Here is a 16,057-nt window from a genome sequence, read left to right as displayed (position 1 = left end):
GGGCCCATTCCCCACGGGCGCGCTCGCAGAGCTGCCAGAGCCGGGGAAGGGGCCGCGATTCCTTGGCGGGCTTCCCGGCAGCAGGTTACTCTTTAACGCTCGACTGCCCACCTCCCCCACCCCTTATGTAACACCAGGCTGGGTGGCGGAGCCCTCCCGTGGAGTCCAGGGTCCAAGTCCCACCCGGGGGCGGCCACCCTGCCGGCTGCGCTGCCCCCTAGGAGTGACTGGGACCCCGTCCCCGCACTGACCGAGAGTCTGGCCGGCAGGAGCACCGCCTCGGCTAGGCCCGGGCGCCCCGGGGGCAGCCAGTCCCAAGGCCAGAGGGGACGGCTCCAACCCTTCCAGACAAACCCCCCGCCCCAACCCGCCCAGCTTTCAAGAAGAGCAGACTGCGAGGTGGCCGCTTTCATCCTGCGGTGGCGCTTTATTTAGACGCGGGCCTTCTCTGGAGCCCGGGGAGGCCGCGGCTGTCAGAGCGGCCAGGACCTCACGGACCTCATGGGCTGGCAGCCCGGGGACCTGGGACTGGCGCTGTCAGCTGTGAGGCGGGGCGGGGCGGGGGACGGGCCTCACTCTGGAGGAAGGAGCACAGGTCCTTGAGTGTTCAGGGCAGGCAGGGGTCTCCAGCCCCTCCCTAGGCTGGGGCAGCTGGAAGCAGGGGGCGTCCGAGCCCCGCACGTGCTGCTCCTGCCAGCAGGGTCCCCCAGCTCCCGGATGCTCTCATACACGTTTTCCAGGGGGCCGCTGTCCACATCCAGAGCCCTGAGCGGGAGGGTCTGGTAGGCCAGGTCACTCGCCAGGGCCAGAATCGCTCCCTGGCCCTTGGGGTCCGGCGGGTCTGTGGTGGGTCCTGGGTCCCTCCTTTTAGGCTTGCAGACCCTGGAGTACAGGACGTCCACCTGGAGACAGGAAGCCAACCCGAGGAGGGGTCAGCACCATCCAACCTGCTGAGGACCTGCCGGCCCCACCCACAGTGCCTTACCCTGGCCCACGTTACCTGAGCGGCCGGGGTCACCTGAGCCTTTCCCTGCTGTGGCTCTTGGGGACTGCAATGGGTCCCTTTGCGCTTCTGGATGCAGGCATACTCAGCCACCACAGGGCTGGCCGCCAGGCTGACCCCGGGAAGGGCCGCCAGCCCCACGTTGGAATAGGTGGCCTCGAGGCCAGCGCACCCTGCGGTGGCTGCAGCTGCCGGCAGAGCCCGGGGCAGCTCCTGGTGTGGGAAGGCAGAGGGGCCTGCCTGCGGTCCGGTGATGTCCCTGGACACCTCCAGCCAGTGTGGGCGCAGGAGATCCATGCTGGCAGGCCGCAGGGCTGGGGGTGGGGTCAGGGCAGAGTTCACTCCGGGCAGGGGGCAGGAGCGGATCTGGCCCAGGGGTTGGCACGCTGCACAGTAAGCCCCGCCCGGCCGCCCCCGCCCCGCCCTCCGCTCACCCCTGCTGCCGCGCGGGCCCCGGTGCAGCTCGTGCAGTCTGGTGTCCGACTTGCTGAGGGAGCAGAGGTGGGTCCGCCTCAGCAGGGACTGGGGGCGAGGAAGGCTGGTCGGTCCCCTGCGGGCCCCACCCTGGTCCCCGGGACAGCCTGGCACTCACTGCTTCCGCTGCCGTCGCACTGCCCTGCAGCCTCGCCCGCTGCCTCCGCGTCCTCTTCCTGGGGGCTACAGCGTCCTCAGGCCTTGGGGGTAGAGGTGGGGGATGGGGGGCGGGTCGTCAGCCTCGGGTCCAAGGCCCGGTGCAGGGGCGCGTGCAGAGCTGGGTGCGCGGACCTGCCTCCAGCCCCTTCCCGCGCTGGGCTGTGAATGGCAGCCGCAGCAAGGCCCCAGACAGAACCGGGCTGATGGACCTACCTGCGGCAGGCTGTGCACAGCGCCCACAGCCAGAGGAGCAGGGCGCAGCACCCTAGAACCCAGAAGGCAGGAGGGGCCCAGGACACTGGCAGCCCCATCCTGTGAAGCCGAGGCCCTGGGGGCAGAAGAAAGGGGCACTGGGGGCTGGCCAAGGGGACCTGCGCCACCTGGCAGCCCCAAATCTGCACCTCCCGCAGCTGCGGGGCTCCTGCGTCTCCCGTTCCGGCTCTGACTCAGCACAGGAAGCCCCAAGGCCTGGCAGTCCCTCCCTCCCAGAGGTGCCCACCTTCTGGCGGGGGTTCTCGGTGAGGTGAGCTAGGGCTGCTCTGCCTGGCCCCTCTGTGTCCCTGCGGGTGACCATGGTAACGCCCAGCATGGCCGTGAGGAGGGGCAGGACAGCTGTGGCCACCATAGCCCAGATAGTAACCAGCATCCGGGGAGTCCCTGGGTGTGCGCCACAGGCCACAGACTCCACCTGCAGCCACCCTCTGCCCAGACATGGTCTCCTGTGTCAGGTAGTGCCCCCAAGCCGCTCGCTGCGGAGCCCAGAACTGGGAAGAGCTGGAGGCTGGTCAGCAGGAGGGACCCTGCACCTGGAGGAGCTGGAGGCTGGGTCAGCAGGCAGCAGCAGCTGCTGGGGGTGCTGATGCCCCCACCCCACTTCTCTCTGGCTCTTCTTGTCTGCCAGTGTCTCCGCCAGAGAGGACATGTCCCCTTCTTGGGGCTCTTAGCAGAACTTCTGGGGGTGGGGGATGCCTTACAAACAACACAGTCCAGCAGCAGAGAGGCAGAAGCTGGGAGGTGAGGAGTGGTCTCTGGAGTTCAGGGCCAGTCTGCTCAGACCCAGGGAGTGGGCTTCAGCCTGGCCGACTGATCCAGCTGCAGCCACATCCCAAGGCCTCCCAGACCCCAGCTGCCCCCCAGGAGGGCACTTGGGGACCAAGGTACTTGGGGATCTGCCCAGGCACTTACCAAGCCCACGGCCAGGGGTCCTCAGCTCTGTCTGGGGCAGGCCAGGAAGGTCTTTGTGCAGCCCTCGGCTGAGCTCCCCACCTCATCACTTCCTGCTCCTGTCGCCGAGCGCCTCCCCTGAGCCTCCCACCCTGGGCAGCAGCCACCACCGCAGCCTCACCCACCTGCTGCACCCCGCCCGAAGCCTAGACGAAACATGTGTGCCTCTAGCCCGCACTGTTCTGACAGCCTAACTCACATCCCCTCCACACACGAAGATGTGAGCAGAGCTGGCACAGAATCCCCAAACCCACAGGGCCAGGTCCGCCTGCCTCACCAAGAGTGCCCCACGTGGTGGGCCAGTCCTCCCACCCGTCTCGCCCGCTGGAGCAGCACTGAGCTCCACCCATCTGTGGGTGTCAGGCAGCCTGGCGGGCACCCTGGCCTCTGATCTGCCTTGGTCAGAGAAGGGAGAATGCTGGCCTCCTAGGCCCCTCCAGCCCAGCCCGTCTCTCACCACAGCCCTGCACAGACCCTTCTCTCCCCAGAGACCCTGCAGCCAGCTGATCTCCACTGAATGACACTGTGATGAAATCACTTTAATGTCCTTGCCAAGGAAATGCCCAAGACACTGGCAGGTGGGCAAGTAAGTGTCCAGATGGGACCCCGCAGCTCTGTCTCCACTCAGCAGTGTCCGCACGTCCCAGGCCAGCAGGCTGGCCCCTCCTTGGGCAACACTGGTCTTCCTGAGGGCAGCCCGTGCTGGGGTCCCACGCTTCATCCATAGTGCTTGTGGGGTCTCTAGAACTCAGTCATCTTCTTGTGGGTGTCTGCCTTCCTCTGCTCCTGCTGCAGGCCGGCTTCCTGAGCCCGGAGCCGCCCCAGCTGGCGCTGGGCTCCTGCCAGCTTCTCCTGCAGCTGGGCTGATGCCACGCTATGCCTGCAGAGGGGCTCACCAGTCAGCATGGGGTCCTGGGCCATGCCACCAGCCCCAGTCTGCCGTACCCACTGCCTGTGTGCCTGCTGCCCGTCCTCCAACATGCAGACCCCTCCTGGACTCAGCCCGCTATGCTCGGGTCAGGTGACCTCCCACACATATCCTGGGGGCAGGGCCACCCTGGGTTGCCCTTTGCCCTGAGCCAGGCCCCACACATACCGGCCAGCGTTGCGGGCGAGAGCCTCTTGGATGCTCCTGATGTCCCGCTGGGTTCGCTCGATTTTCTCCTCGGTCTGGAAGAGCCGCAGGCTCAGGGCCCGCTTGGCGCTCCTGCTGGCATGGTACATGTCCTCGCTCCTCCTCCCCGCTGGGGCCGCCCTGGCCTCTAGGGCCCCAGGAGCCTGGCCTTGCAGCTTTTCATTGAGGAAGTCAAACACATTCCGAGGGGGTGGGCGGCCCCCAGGCCTGGCCCCTCTTCCCCGGCACCTGGGGGGCTTGTTGGTGCCAGCCTTGCCAACCCTGGTCTGCTTCTGCAGGGTCTCCACACACTGGTCCAGCGACCTCCCTCGAGGCAACACTACAGCATGGATGGGCTCCACCCGGCCTTCCGCATGTCGGCCCAAACCTGAGGAGGCACGGGGATGGCAATGCTGTGGCTGCCAGACCCCAGGAACCCGATGGCTGTGGGACCCCGGGAACCTGATGGCTGCTGGACCTGGGCTGTGCTGCAGCAGCCTGCCCACTTCTCCAGGGCAGCTTGTACTCACCCTTGCCAAACTCATAGCCCATCTTGGTGAGGAGTCTGGAGCCTATGCCTCGCGTGTGCACCTCCCAGCCAGCAAAGGCAGAGCTGCAGGTCCCAGAGTCCACAGCGTCCGACCCCACCACTGCAAGAGACGGACAGAGGGCAGAGGACTGTGCAGAGTCCACGGCGTCCGACCCCACCACTGCAAGAGACGGACAGAGGGCAGTGACCCAGCCAGGCCAGAGGATTGTGCATGATGACCTGGGCTTTGACCAATGAGCTCAGATCCTGGGCAGAGCCCCGACACCCCACCTCTTGGGCTCCATGCTCTCGTCACCAAGGCTGCTGTGGGCATGTGACACCAGGCAGAGTGCATGGCGGTCCCCACGACCTGTTGCACCGTGGCCCCTCCTCCACAGCCCTCTCCTGCCCCTGCCCTTCTCTACCTTCGTGAGGCTGTGAGCGCCTCACCTGCCCTCACAGAGTCCTTGGTTCAGTCCTCCTTCACCAGGGACATGGGGCTTCAGAAACCACCATCACTGATCCCTGGTATACCTCCAACATGCAGACCCCTCCTGGACTTAGCCCGCCATGCTGGGGTCAGGTGACCTCCCACATATACATACACACACACATACACACACCCCTCTAGAGAGCTGGACACTGCCCACCAGTTCCCATTCCCGAAACTTCCATGCTGGCTGTCTGGACACAACCTCTGTCTGCCAGGATCCCAGGCACCCAGGTCCCAAGTCTGAGAAGCCATGCAGAGGAGCTGCCCCTCCTGCACTCCAGGCCCCATCAGTTGGTCACTTTCTGTGACTTCCTCGGCAACTCCGGGCCTCTGCTCTCCCATGGCCACAGCCACGACCACGGCCCCCCATCAATGAGACTGTAGCTGTTGCACCCACACTCCTTGAAGATAAAGGCCGCCATGGATCTACCCCTACCCGCACGGCCTCCTCAGGCACAGCTGGCACCCTCGCTGCAGTCACACACTCTCCAAGTTTGGTTAGATGGTTGGTGCCCTCACCAGCCAGGAGCCTCTCAGGGTGACCCCACCTTCCTGGCTCCCGGGCTCCACAGCTGCTGCCGTACCTCTGGCATAGCTGGAGTCACCCGTACCATCGCTGTCTGAGTCGGACTCTGTGGCCTCTGTGCGCAGTGGGGGCAGGATGCCGTCCCCCTCCACCACAGCCTCCCTCAGCAGCAGCGAGTCAAACTTGACTGTGTAGTACCCGTTGTCCACATCTGGGGGCAGAGACAAGCTGCAGGTCAGAATCCTTGACAGGTGCCACTGATGCAGAACCACCCTGGACATCAGGAGCAAGGCAGGGCACAGGCTGAGGGTAGGTGTGCTCATTTCGGGCCCAGAGCCAGAGTCCCGACACTCAACCCAAAGAAAGCAGGGAGCAGCCACACAGTGATAACACATGTGGAGCCTGGGAAGGTGTTCCCAGGAGGCCCCCACAGCCAGGCTCACCGGTGATGCGTGCTGCGTGCCAGAGGCCATCCTGGTGCTTGGCCAGACACGCAGAGCCGGCCTGCAGGGAGCTCAGGTCTGGGTCCTGGAAGGGGCGCAGCTCATCCAGAGAGACCACCTGCCCATGGGAGAACCTGCAGACAGAGCCGTAAGGGGCAGGGCTCAGACATGGGCCACCAGGGGCAAACAAACCCAGGAGCACTGACCCATCCACCTGGGCACTGTCCTGAGGGAGCCAGACACACACGCATGCATATACATACACACTCTCACATATACACACATGTGTGCATATACACACAGGCATATACACACATATACACACCACACGCATACACACGTGCGCATATACACACGTACACACATATACACACGCACTCACAGGCACACACACATACATACACACGTACACACACAAACACGCACTCACATGCATACACACATACATGCATACACACGCACACACATACACAGGTATACACACACGCATATATACAAGTACACATGGATACACATGCATACACATGCACTCACACATGCACACACGCATATACACACGTACACACACGCATATTAACACACATATGTACTCACACATGTAGTCATACACATATACACAGAGACCCTCACATGCGTATAAACATGCACTCACACATGCACTCATGCAAATACAGATGCAGTCATACATGGATATATGCACACGCCATCTCACCCACACACAAGCGCACACACGTGCCCTCACCCACACACAAGCGCACACACGTGCCCTCACCCACACACATGCACACACACGCACCCTTACCCACACACATGCACCCTTACACATGCACACACCTCACCCACACCCACACACATGCGCACACACATGCGCCCTCACCCACACACATGCGACCTCTCACCCATACACATGTGCGTGCACATGCACCCACACCCACATGCACCGTCACCCACACACGTGCACACACATGCACTCACCCACACATGCTCACACACATGCACCTGCACGTGCACACACGCAGACTGTCACATGCACTTACACTCATACATGCATATACACATACATGCACATATACGCACATGCATATACACACTCACACTTGCATACACACGTAGTCTCTTGGTATCCATGGGAAACCCCCTGTGCAAACCAAAATCCAAGGATGCTCAAGTCCCTTATATACAATGACACAGTATTTGCATATAACCTATGCACATCTTCCCATATACTTTAAATCATCCCTAGATTACTTGCAGTACCTAATACGATGTAAATGCTATGTAAATAGTTGTTATACAGTGTACAGACGCAGCCATCCTTTTCTTCCCCAATTATTTTCGACTCGAGATTGGTTGAAATGATGGATAGGGAACCCGCAGATACCAAGGGCCAATTGTACACTTTACACACGTATGCATATACACACATCACACACACATATCAAGGGCCATTTGTACACTTTACACACATATGCACATGCACACACACACCAAGGGCCAACTGTACACTTTACACATGTACGCACATGCACACATACACACAGTCTCACACACATCACACACACAGACACCCGCATTCTCTCTCGGGATGGACTTGGCTGCTCCAGAATATGCCCCGTGTGTCCCATCGCCTCTGCTGGAGTCACAGCGTGGCAGCAGCCTTCTGACAGCAGCTCCCACAGCCTCACTACTGCACAGGAAGCCACAGCACCAGTGCATCAAGGCAGATGTGTTGGGGGTGTGCATGTGCATGACTGAGTCCTCCCACAAACTAGGAGAACCTGCTTATGAAATAGTGATGCCTTGACTTTTAGGTATCAGTGAACCAGTAAAATTAAAACCAAAACCGAGACACACACACAGAGAGAGAGAGAGAGAGAGAATGAAGAGGAAACGTGGAGACAGACAGAACTGCAATCTTCAACTTTGCCAAATAAAGACATGAAAAACCAACCGCCATCCACTGCTGCCATGCCATCGTTTCAAAAAGGAAGTTCTTTTAACCCCACAAAAGCAACTGAGGGGCCAGGCGCAGTGGCTCACGCCTGTAATCCCAGCACTTTGGGAGGCTGAGGCGGGTGGATCATGAGGTCAGGAGTTCGAGACTAGCTTGGCCAACATGGAGAAACCCATCTCTACTAAAAATACAAAAATTAGCCGGGCATGGTGGCGCATGCCTATAGTCCCACCTACTCGGGAGGCTGAGGCACAGGAATCGCTTGAACCTGGGAGGCGGAGGTTGCAGTGAGCAGAGATTGTGTCACTGCACTCCAGCCTGGAAGACAGAGTAAGACTGTCTCAAAAACAAAAAAGGAGCAACCGAGGACAGGCCTTCAGCCCGTGACATGGAGCCAGGGCTGTCTTTCCAGTAGGAACGGGTGGGTGGAGCAGAGTGAGGTGGAACAGTGATTTTGTCTCATGGGTAGACAAAGGTGGCCTCGTACACCTCCCCAGGCCAGGATTTTGGGCGGTTCCTTCTAGTGCCTACTGTTCTTAGGCACACAGGGCCCTGCCAATGACCAGGGGGCGCCAGGGGCTACAGGACTGTGCCTCAAATGCACTGCAGCAGAGACTGGCTGAAAGGAGACAGAGAACATGTTCAAAAAGAGAGGGTTAAACCCAGAGTGAATTCGATTAAATATGCCCCTTCAACACACCCACACCATCAATTAGTAAAATCTCTTCTAGAATATTTGACAATATTAAAAGCCTTGAAATTTGTAAACTCTTTAACCCAGGAAGTGCTTCTATGATTTTTTTGTGTGTGTGTGCAGTAGAGTCTTGCTCTCTTGCCTGGGCTGAAGTGTATGGTAGGATCACAGCTCACTGCAACCTTGACCTCCTGGGCTCAAGCAATCCTCTTGCCTCAGCCTCGCAAGAGGCTGGGACTATGGGAGTGTGCCACCATGCCACCTAATTTTTGAATCTTTTTGTTGAGACAAGGTCTTGTCATGTTGGCCAGGCTGGTCTTGAACTCCTGGGCTCATGTAATGCTTCCGCCTCAGCGACATGATTTTTAAGGAGAATGTATGTAAAGATTTGGCCACAAGGATGTTAACCAAATATGAAAAACTTGGAAATAACCTAAATTTCTAACCATGGAGAGTAGTTAATGGCATATCCATGAAGTTAATTGAAAACCAAGAGAACAGGCAAATTGATCAATGGAGCAAAGCAGAGCCTCCAGGAAGAGCCCCCACTCAAACAGAAAGCCTCATGTGGCAGAGGAAGCATCACAGAGGGGGTGCAAGGAGAAAGACTACGGATTTCATAAGAGAAAATTAAAAACTGGGTTTTCATACATAAAAGATCCCAACCCAATCACCTACCTCACAGCATTGACAGAAATACATTCCAGAATTAGTAAAGACTTAACCCTAAAACAAACAACATCTAAAACTAAAAGAAGCTTCTGAGTTCCAGCCACACTCAAGTAGAGAGGTCGTTGAATCGAATCTGGGCCGAGAGCGGTGGTTCATGCCTGTAATCCCAGCACTTTGGGAGGTGGGTGCATCACTTGAGGTCAGGAGTTTGAGACCAGCCTGGCCAACGTGGTGAAACCCCGCCTCTACCAAAAATTTAAAAATGAGCCGGTGTGATGGCGTGCGCCTATAATTATAGCTACTCGGGAGGCCAAGGCAGGAGAATCGCTTGAACCCAAAAGGCAGAGGTTGCAGTGAGCCGAGATCGCACCACTGCATTTCAGCCTGGGTGACAAAGTGAGACTGCATCTCAAAAAAAAAAAAAAAAAGAAAAAAAAATAATCTAAAACTAGACAAAATTATCAAAACTCACTGATTTAGAACTTTTCAGAGTTCTGGAAACTGACCAAAGCTGAGAACTCACTGAGAAGAGATTCTTCTTGAAAAATGTTGGGCCTCGGGTCAGAACACTGGGAAGTCTGCAGCCTTTGCACCTGGGGCTGCCCAATGGCTCCTACTCCTGAGTCAGCAAACCTGAGTGTTTTACCAGGTCAGGGCTGGCTGCAAAAACCAGCAGCAGCAGAGGTGGATGTGGGACAGAAGGCAAAACCCAGGCCTCGTAGTTAAAAGTGGTGACTCGATAAACACTTACGAAGAAAACTGACAGCCCTGATCATCTGGGGTTGTGATCCCAGCTGGAGTGAGCACTGGGCCAGCCAGATACTTAACAGGAAGACTCTGAAAATGAGAGAGCCACAGAAGGGCTCAGCTCTCCCAAGAAGGGCCTCTGGCTCTTGAGGAAACCACTGCAGGTGCTGGGAGCTCCAAGACAGGCCAGGGTAAAGTGAAAGCAGAGAGAGAGGGGCTGGCTGAACTCATAACGTGCTCTGAAACCACATGGTGCGGTGGGGAGCCTTTTGGGTTAGGAGTGTTTGAGCACACCCTCTTGCCCGAATTCCTGGCTGACCACTATCATATGCAAACACAGAAGCAACTGCTAGGAAGCCAGACTAAAAAATAGAATTTAAGGCCGTGCGTGGTGGCTCACACCTGTAATCCGAGCACTTTGAGAGGCCGAGGTGGGAGGATCACAAGGTCAGGAGATCGAGACCATCCTGGCTAACACGGTTAAACCTCATCTCTACTAAAAATACAAAAAATTAGCCAGGTGTGGTGGCACACATCTGTAATCCCAGCTACTTGGGAGGCTGAGGCAGGAGAATTGCTTGAACTCAGGAGGTGGAGGTTGCAGTGAGGTGAGATGGCACCACTGCACACCAGCCTGGGCAATACAGCAAGACTCCATCTCAAAAAAAAAAAAAAAAGAATTTAAAAATCTGAGCAGAGATATCAGAGGCTGCAGGGGTGGTTGGGCAGGTTTTGCAGTTTAAGTCCAAATAACTTAACTAAAACAAACAGAACACAAGACTCAGGAAAACAACTCAGAATCCAGACATAGATCATCTGAAATGTCCAGTTTTCAACAAAAAAAAATTATAAGACAGGTAAACAGGAAATCATGATCCATATTTAGGAAAAAAAAGCAGTTGATATAATCTGACTCTGAGTGGGCCCAGATGTTGAGTTTAGCAAAGACTTCAAAGCAGCTACTATAAGTATGTTCAAATAATTAAATGAAAATATGATGGCAATGAATCAGGAAATAGGGAATCTTTTTTTTTTTTGAGACCAAGTCCCACTCTGTCACCCAGGCTGGAGTGCAGTGTCATGATCTCAGCTCAATGCACCTCCACCTCCCAAGTTCAAGCAATTCTCAGGCCTCAGTCTCTGGAGTAGCTGGGACTACAGGTGTGAGCTACTACGCCCAGCTAACTTTTGTATTTTTAGTAGAGACAGGGTTTCACCATGTGCCTCACCTGAGGTCAAACGTTCAAAACCAGCCTGACCAATATTGAGAAAGCCCGTCTCTACTAAAAATACAAAAATTAGCTGGGCGTGGTGGCATGAGCCTGTACTCCCTGCTACTTGGGAGGCTGAAACAGGAGAACTGCTTGAACCCAGGAAGCAGAGGGTTACAGTGAGCCGAGATGGCACCACTGCACTCCAGCCTGGGCAACAGAGGCAGACTCTGTCTAAAAAAAAAAGAAAAAAAGAAAAAAAATCAAATGGAAATTCCAGAGTTAAAAAGGACAATCACTGAAAGGAAATTTTTAGTGAATGTAGTGGGGAGGGCAGGATGAACAGGTAAAGCACAGAGAATGAGGTTGTGAAGCTTCTGTTTGATCCCACAGTAGCAGATCCTTGTCATTATACATGTGTCAAAGCCCATAGAATGGACACCACTGAGAGTTAGCCCTGATGTAAACTATGGACCTTGGGTGACAATGATGGGCCTGTGTAGGTTTATGGATTGTAATAAACGTACAAGTCTGGTGAGGGAGCATGATGGTGTTGTAGGGAGGGGCTGTTGCATGTGTGGGGGTCTGGGGTATACGTGAAATCTCTGTATCCTCCACTCAATTTTGTTGTGAACCTAAAACTACTCTAAAAACTAAAGCCATGGTCAGGAGCAGTGGCTCATGCCTGTAATCCCTGGACTTTGGGAGGCCAAGGTGGGCAGATCACCTGAAGTCAGGAGTTCATGACCAGCCTGGCCAACATGGTGAAATCCTGTCTCTACTAAAACTACAAAAATTATTTAGCCAGGTGTGGTGGAGGGTGCCTGCAGTCCCGGCTACTGGGGAGGCTGAGGCACAAGAATCGCTTGAGCCTGGGAGGCGGAGGTTGCAGTGAGCCGAGATTGCACCATTGCACTTCAGCCTGGGCGACAGAGCAAGACTCCATCTCAAAAACAAACAAACAAACAAAAAGCCTATTAAAAAAAAATTCAAGGCCGGGCTCATGCCTGTAATCCCAGCACTTTGAGATGCCTAGGCAGGTGGATCACCTGAGGTCAGAGGTTTGAGACCAGCCTGGCCAACATGGTGAAACCCTGTCTCTACTAAAAATACAAAAAAATTAGTGGGGTGTGGTGGCAGGCGCCTATAATCTCAGCTACTTGGGAGGGTGAGGCAGGAGAATCACTTGAACCCGACAGGTGGAGGTTGCAGTGAGCCAAGATCGAGCCATTGCACTCCAGCCTGGGTGATAGAATGAGACTCCAACTCAAAAAAAAAAAAAAATTAATCAGATGTACTCAACAGCAGATTTGAGATGGCAGAAGAAAAAAATTCATTAAAAATTATCCAGGCCGGGTACAGTGGCTCACGATTGTAATCCTAGTACTTTGGGAGGCTGAGGAAGGTGGTTCACCTGAGGTCAGGAGTTCAACACCAGCCTTGCCAACATGGTGAAACCTCGTCTCTACTATAAATACAAAAATTAGCTGGGCGTGGTGGTGGCACACTCCTGTAGTCCCAGCTACTCAGGAGGCTGAGGCAGGAGAATTGCTTGAACCTGGGAGGTGGAGGTTGCAGTGAGCCGAAATCGTGCCACTGCACTCCAGCCTCAGCAACAAAAGCAAAACTGTCTCAAAAAATTTAATAAATAAATAAATAAATAAATAAATAAATAAATAATCCAGTTTGAGGAATAAGGAGAAAAAAGGTTGGAAAAAAAAAAAAGCTTTAGAGAACGCACACCAACATACATGCAGTGGGACTCCCAAAAGGAGATGAGAGAGGGGCAGGAAAAAAATTTGTTGAAATGAGATCAGTAAAAACTCTCCAAATTTGGTAAAACAAAACGAAACATTAATCTATGAATCTAAGAAGCTTACTGAAGCCCAAGTACGATGCACACCAAGAGATCCACACCTAGATACATCACAAACTACTAAAGGCCAAAGACAAAGAGAAAATCTTGAAAACAGCAAAAGAAAAAAAAGATAATTCTTCAAGTACAAGGGGACAATTTGACAGATGACTTCTCATCAGAAACAATGAAACCCAGAAGGCAGCATGATGACACTTTTAAACACTGAAAAGAACGATCAATTAATAATTCTATAGCCAGCTAAACTATCCTTCAAAAGTGAAGTTGAAATAAAGACATTCCCAAATAAACACTGAATTGGTTGCTAGCAAGCCTGTCCTACAAGAAATTCTAGCCGGGCGCAGTTGCTCACGCCTGTAATCCCAGCACTTTGGGAGGCCGAAGTGGGCGGATCACGAGGTCAGGAGATGGAGACCATCCTGGCTAACACAGTGAAACCGTCTCTACTAAAAATACAAAAAATTAGGTGGGCATGGTGGCGGGCGGCTGTAGTCCCAGCTACTCGGGAGGCTGAGGCAGGAGAATGGCGTGAACCCAGGAGGCGGAGCTTGCAGTGAGCCGAGATCGCGCCACTGCACTCCATCCAGCCAGGGCCACAGAGCAAGACTCCATCTCAAAAAAAAAAAAAAAAAAAAAAAAGATATTCTAAATGGGCTGGGTGTGGTGGCTCATGGTAATCCCAGCATTTTGGGAGGCCAGGACAGGCGGATCATGAGGTCAGGAATTCGAGACCAGCCTGGCCAACATAGTGAAACCCTGTCTCTACTAAAAATACCAAAAAAATTGGCTGGGCGTGGTGGCAGGTGCCTGCAGTCTCAGCTACTTGGGAGGCTGAGGCAGGAAAATCACTTGAACCAGGGAGGTGGAGGTTGCAGTGATCTGAGACTGCACCATTGCACTCCAGCCTGGGCAACAGAGTGAGACTTTGTCTCAAAAAAAAAAAATTCTAAATGAAGTTCTTCAGACTAAAAGGAAATGACACTAGACAGTAACTCAAATTCACATGAAAGAAAAAGGGGCAAAAAAAAAAAAAAGGTAAAATATGGATGATACAAAAAACTACAAGTATACTTTTTTCTCTTTGAATTTCTTTCTTTTTTAAATAGAGATGGGGTCTCGCTATGTTGCCCAGGCTGGTGTTGAACTCCTGGCCTCAAGTGATCCTCCTGCCTTGGCCTCCCAAGGCTTTGGGATTACAGGCATGAACCACAGTGTCCAGATCTTAATTTGTTTTCCTTTTTTTTTTTTTTTTAAGGCAGAGTCTCGCTCTGTCATCTAGGCTGTAATGCAGTGGTGCGATCTTGCTCACTGCAACCTCTGCTTCCCAGGTTCAAGTGATTCTCTTGCTTCAGCCTCCCGAGTAGCTGAGACACCCACTACCACACCTGGCTACTTTTTGTATTTTTAGTAGAAACGGGGTTTTACCATGTTGGCCAGGCTCATCTTAAACTCCTGACCTCAGGTGATCCACTCACCTCAGCCTCCCAAAGTGCTGGGATTACAGATAAAAGCCACCATTCCTAGTCCCTTTTCTTCTGAGATAAGATCTGCACCCAGGCTGGAGTGCAGTGGCACGATCTCAGCTCATGCAGCCTTGACTTCCCAGGCTCAAGTGATCCTCCCACCTTAGCTGGGATCCTCCTCCAAATAGCTGAGACTACAGGCACGTGCCACCATGCCAGACTAATTTTTTGTAATTTTGGTAGAGATGGGTTTCATCATGTTGCCCAGGCTGGTCTCCAACTCCCTGGCTCAGGCGATCTGCCCACCTCAGCCCCCAAAAGTGCTAGAATTAAAGGCATAAGCCACTGCCTCCAGGCAACTTTTCAAAATACTTTTGAAGCAATAATTACAACACTGAAGGGCTGAAGTTATAACATACATAAATGTACATATGGCAATAATACATGAAGGAGAAGAGGGGATGGAGCTATGTCAGAGGAGAAGGGAGGATGGAGCTATGTCGTAGGAGAAGGGAGGATGGAGCTATGTCAGAGGAGAAGGGAAGATGGAGCTATGTCGTAGGAGAAGGGAGGACGGAGCTATATCAGGGGAGAAGGGAGGATGGAGCTATGTCAGGGGAGAAGGGAGGATGGAGCTATGTCAGAGGAGAAGGGAGGATGGAGCTATGTCGTAGGAGAAGGGAGGATGGAGCTATGTCAGAGGAGAAGGGAGGATGGAGCTATGTCAGAGGAGAAGGGAGGATGGAGCTATGTCAGAGGAGAAGGGAGGATGGAGCTATGTCAGAGGAGAAGGGAGGATGGAGCTATGTCGTAGGAGAAGGGAGGATGGAGCTATGTCAGAGGAGAAGGGAGGATGGAGCTATGTCAGAGGAGAAGGGAGGTTGGGACTGTGCTATAGGAAAATGGAGGGGGAACTATGTCATAGTACAACGGAGGTAGATCTATGTTACAGACAAGTTGCCATACTTAGGCCCAGCGCAGTCACTCACACCTGTAATCCCAGCACTTTGGGAGGCCAAGGTGGACGGATCACCTGAGGTCAGGAGTTGGAGACCACCCTGACCAACATGGTGAAATCCCATCTCTACTAAAAATACAAAATTAGCCGGGTGTGGTGGGGGCACCTGTAGTCCCAGCTACTCGGGAGGCTGAAGCAGGAGAATGGCGTGAACCTGGGAGGCGGAGGTTGCAGTGAGCTGAGATCACGCCACTGCACTCCAGCCTGGGTGACAGAGTGAAACTCCATTAAAAAAAAAAAAAAAAAAAGCTATACTTTAAGTGTTAAGTCAGTAATAATCTGAAGTACATTGTGGTAAGTTAAAGATGCACATTGTCATCTCTAGAGCAACCACCAAGAAAATAACTTAAAACAGCATAGCTAAAAATTCAGCAACAGAGCTGGATATCACTAAAATGATGGAGTTGGCAGCTCCAAGGATCCGTCTCTCCAGCAAAGCAACTATTCTGCTGTCAAA

The 16,057-nt window shown here is 53.9% G+C and overlaps 2 protein-coding genes across 9 annotated transcripts in view; both read right to left on the bottom strand.

Moving 5' to 3' along the window:
- Positions 1-404: 404 nt before the first annotated feature.
- Positions 405-3,232, bottom strand: LIME1 (Lck interacting transmembrane adaptor 1). 3 transcript variants are annotated; one of them, XM_054466591.2, is made up of 6 exons: positions 2,136-3,232; positions 1,850-1,964; positions 1,596-1,677; positions 1,438-1,525; positions 1,001-1,317; positions 405-902 (listed from the first exon to the last, which is right to left on the bottom strand). In XM_054466591.2, exons 1-6 carry the CDS (start codon positions 2,347-2,349, stop codon positions 573-575), a joined length of 1,146 nt encoding a protein of 381 aa, XP_054322566.1. In that variant the 5' UTR covers positions 2,350-3,232; the 3' UTR covers positions 405-572. The 3 variants fall into 3 exon arrangements, with proteins under 3 accessions (XP_054322566.1, XP_054322567.1, XP_054322568.1); XM_054466592.2 differs by having other exon boundaries at positions 2,822-3,232; XM_054466593.2 differs by lacking the exon at positions 405-902 and having other exon boundaries at positions 1,005-1,317; positions 1,438-1,490.
- Positions 3,233-3,378: 146 nt separating this feature from the next.
- ZGPAT (zinc finger CCCH-type and G-patch domain containing) overlaps positions 3,379-16,057 on the bottom strand; it is a 26,841-nt gene continuing 14,162 nt past the window's right edge. For 3 of the 6 annotated variants that reach the window (XM_063659094.1, XM_063659093.1, XM_054466590.2), the window contains exons 3-7: positions 5,966-6,099; positions 5,581-5,733; positions 4,505-4,624; positions 3,957-4,362; positions 3,379-3,740 (exon numbers count right to left, since the gene is read on the bottom strand). In XM_063659094.1, coding sequence (XP_063515164.1) covers positions 3,602-3,740; positions 3,957-4,362; positions 4,505-4,624; positions 5,581-5,733; positions 5,966-6,099 — 952 coding nt within the window. In that variant the 3' untranslated portion in view covers positions 3,379-3,601. Of the gene's footprint in view, positions 3,741-3,956; positions 4,363-4,504; positions 4,685-5,580; positions 5,734-5,965; positions 6,100-16,057 lie in introns of all 6 variants that reach the window. The other 3 variants (XM_063659092.1, XM_054466589.2, XM_063659091.1) reach the window with 1 other exon arrangement.

Source organism: Pongo pygmaeus, chromosome 21 (assembly GCF_028885625.2).
Source record: "Pongo pygmaeus isolate AG05252 chromosome 21, NHGRI_mPonPyg2-v2.0_pri, whole genome shotgun sequence".
In the NCBI taxonomy this organism is placed as follows: Eukaryota; Metazoa; Chordata; class Mammalia; order Primates; family Hominidae; genus Pongo; species Pongo pygmaeus.
This window is presented reverse-complemented; position numbering and strand designations above follow the sequence as displayed.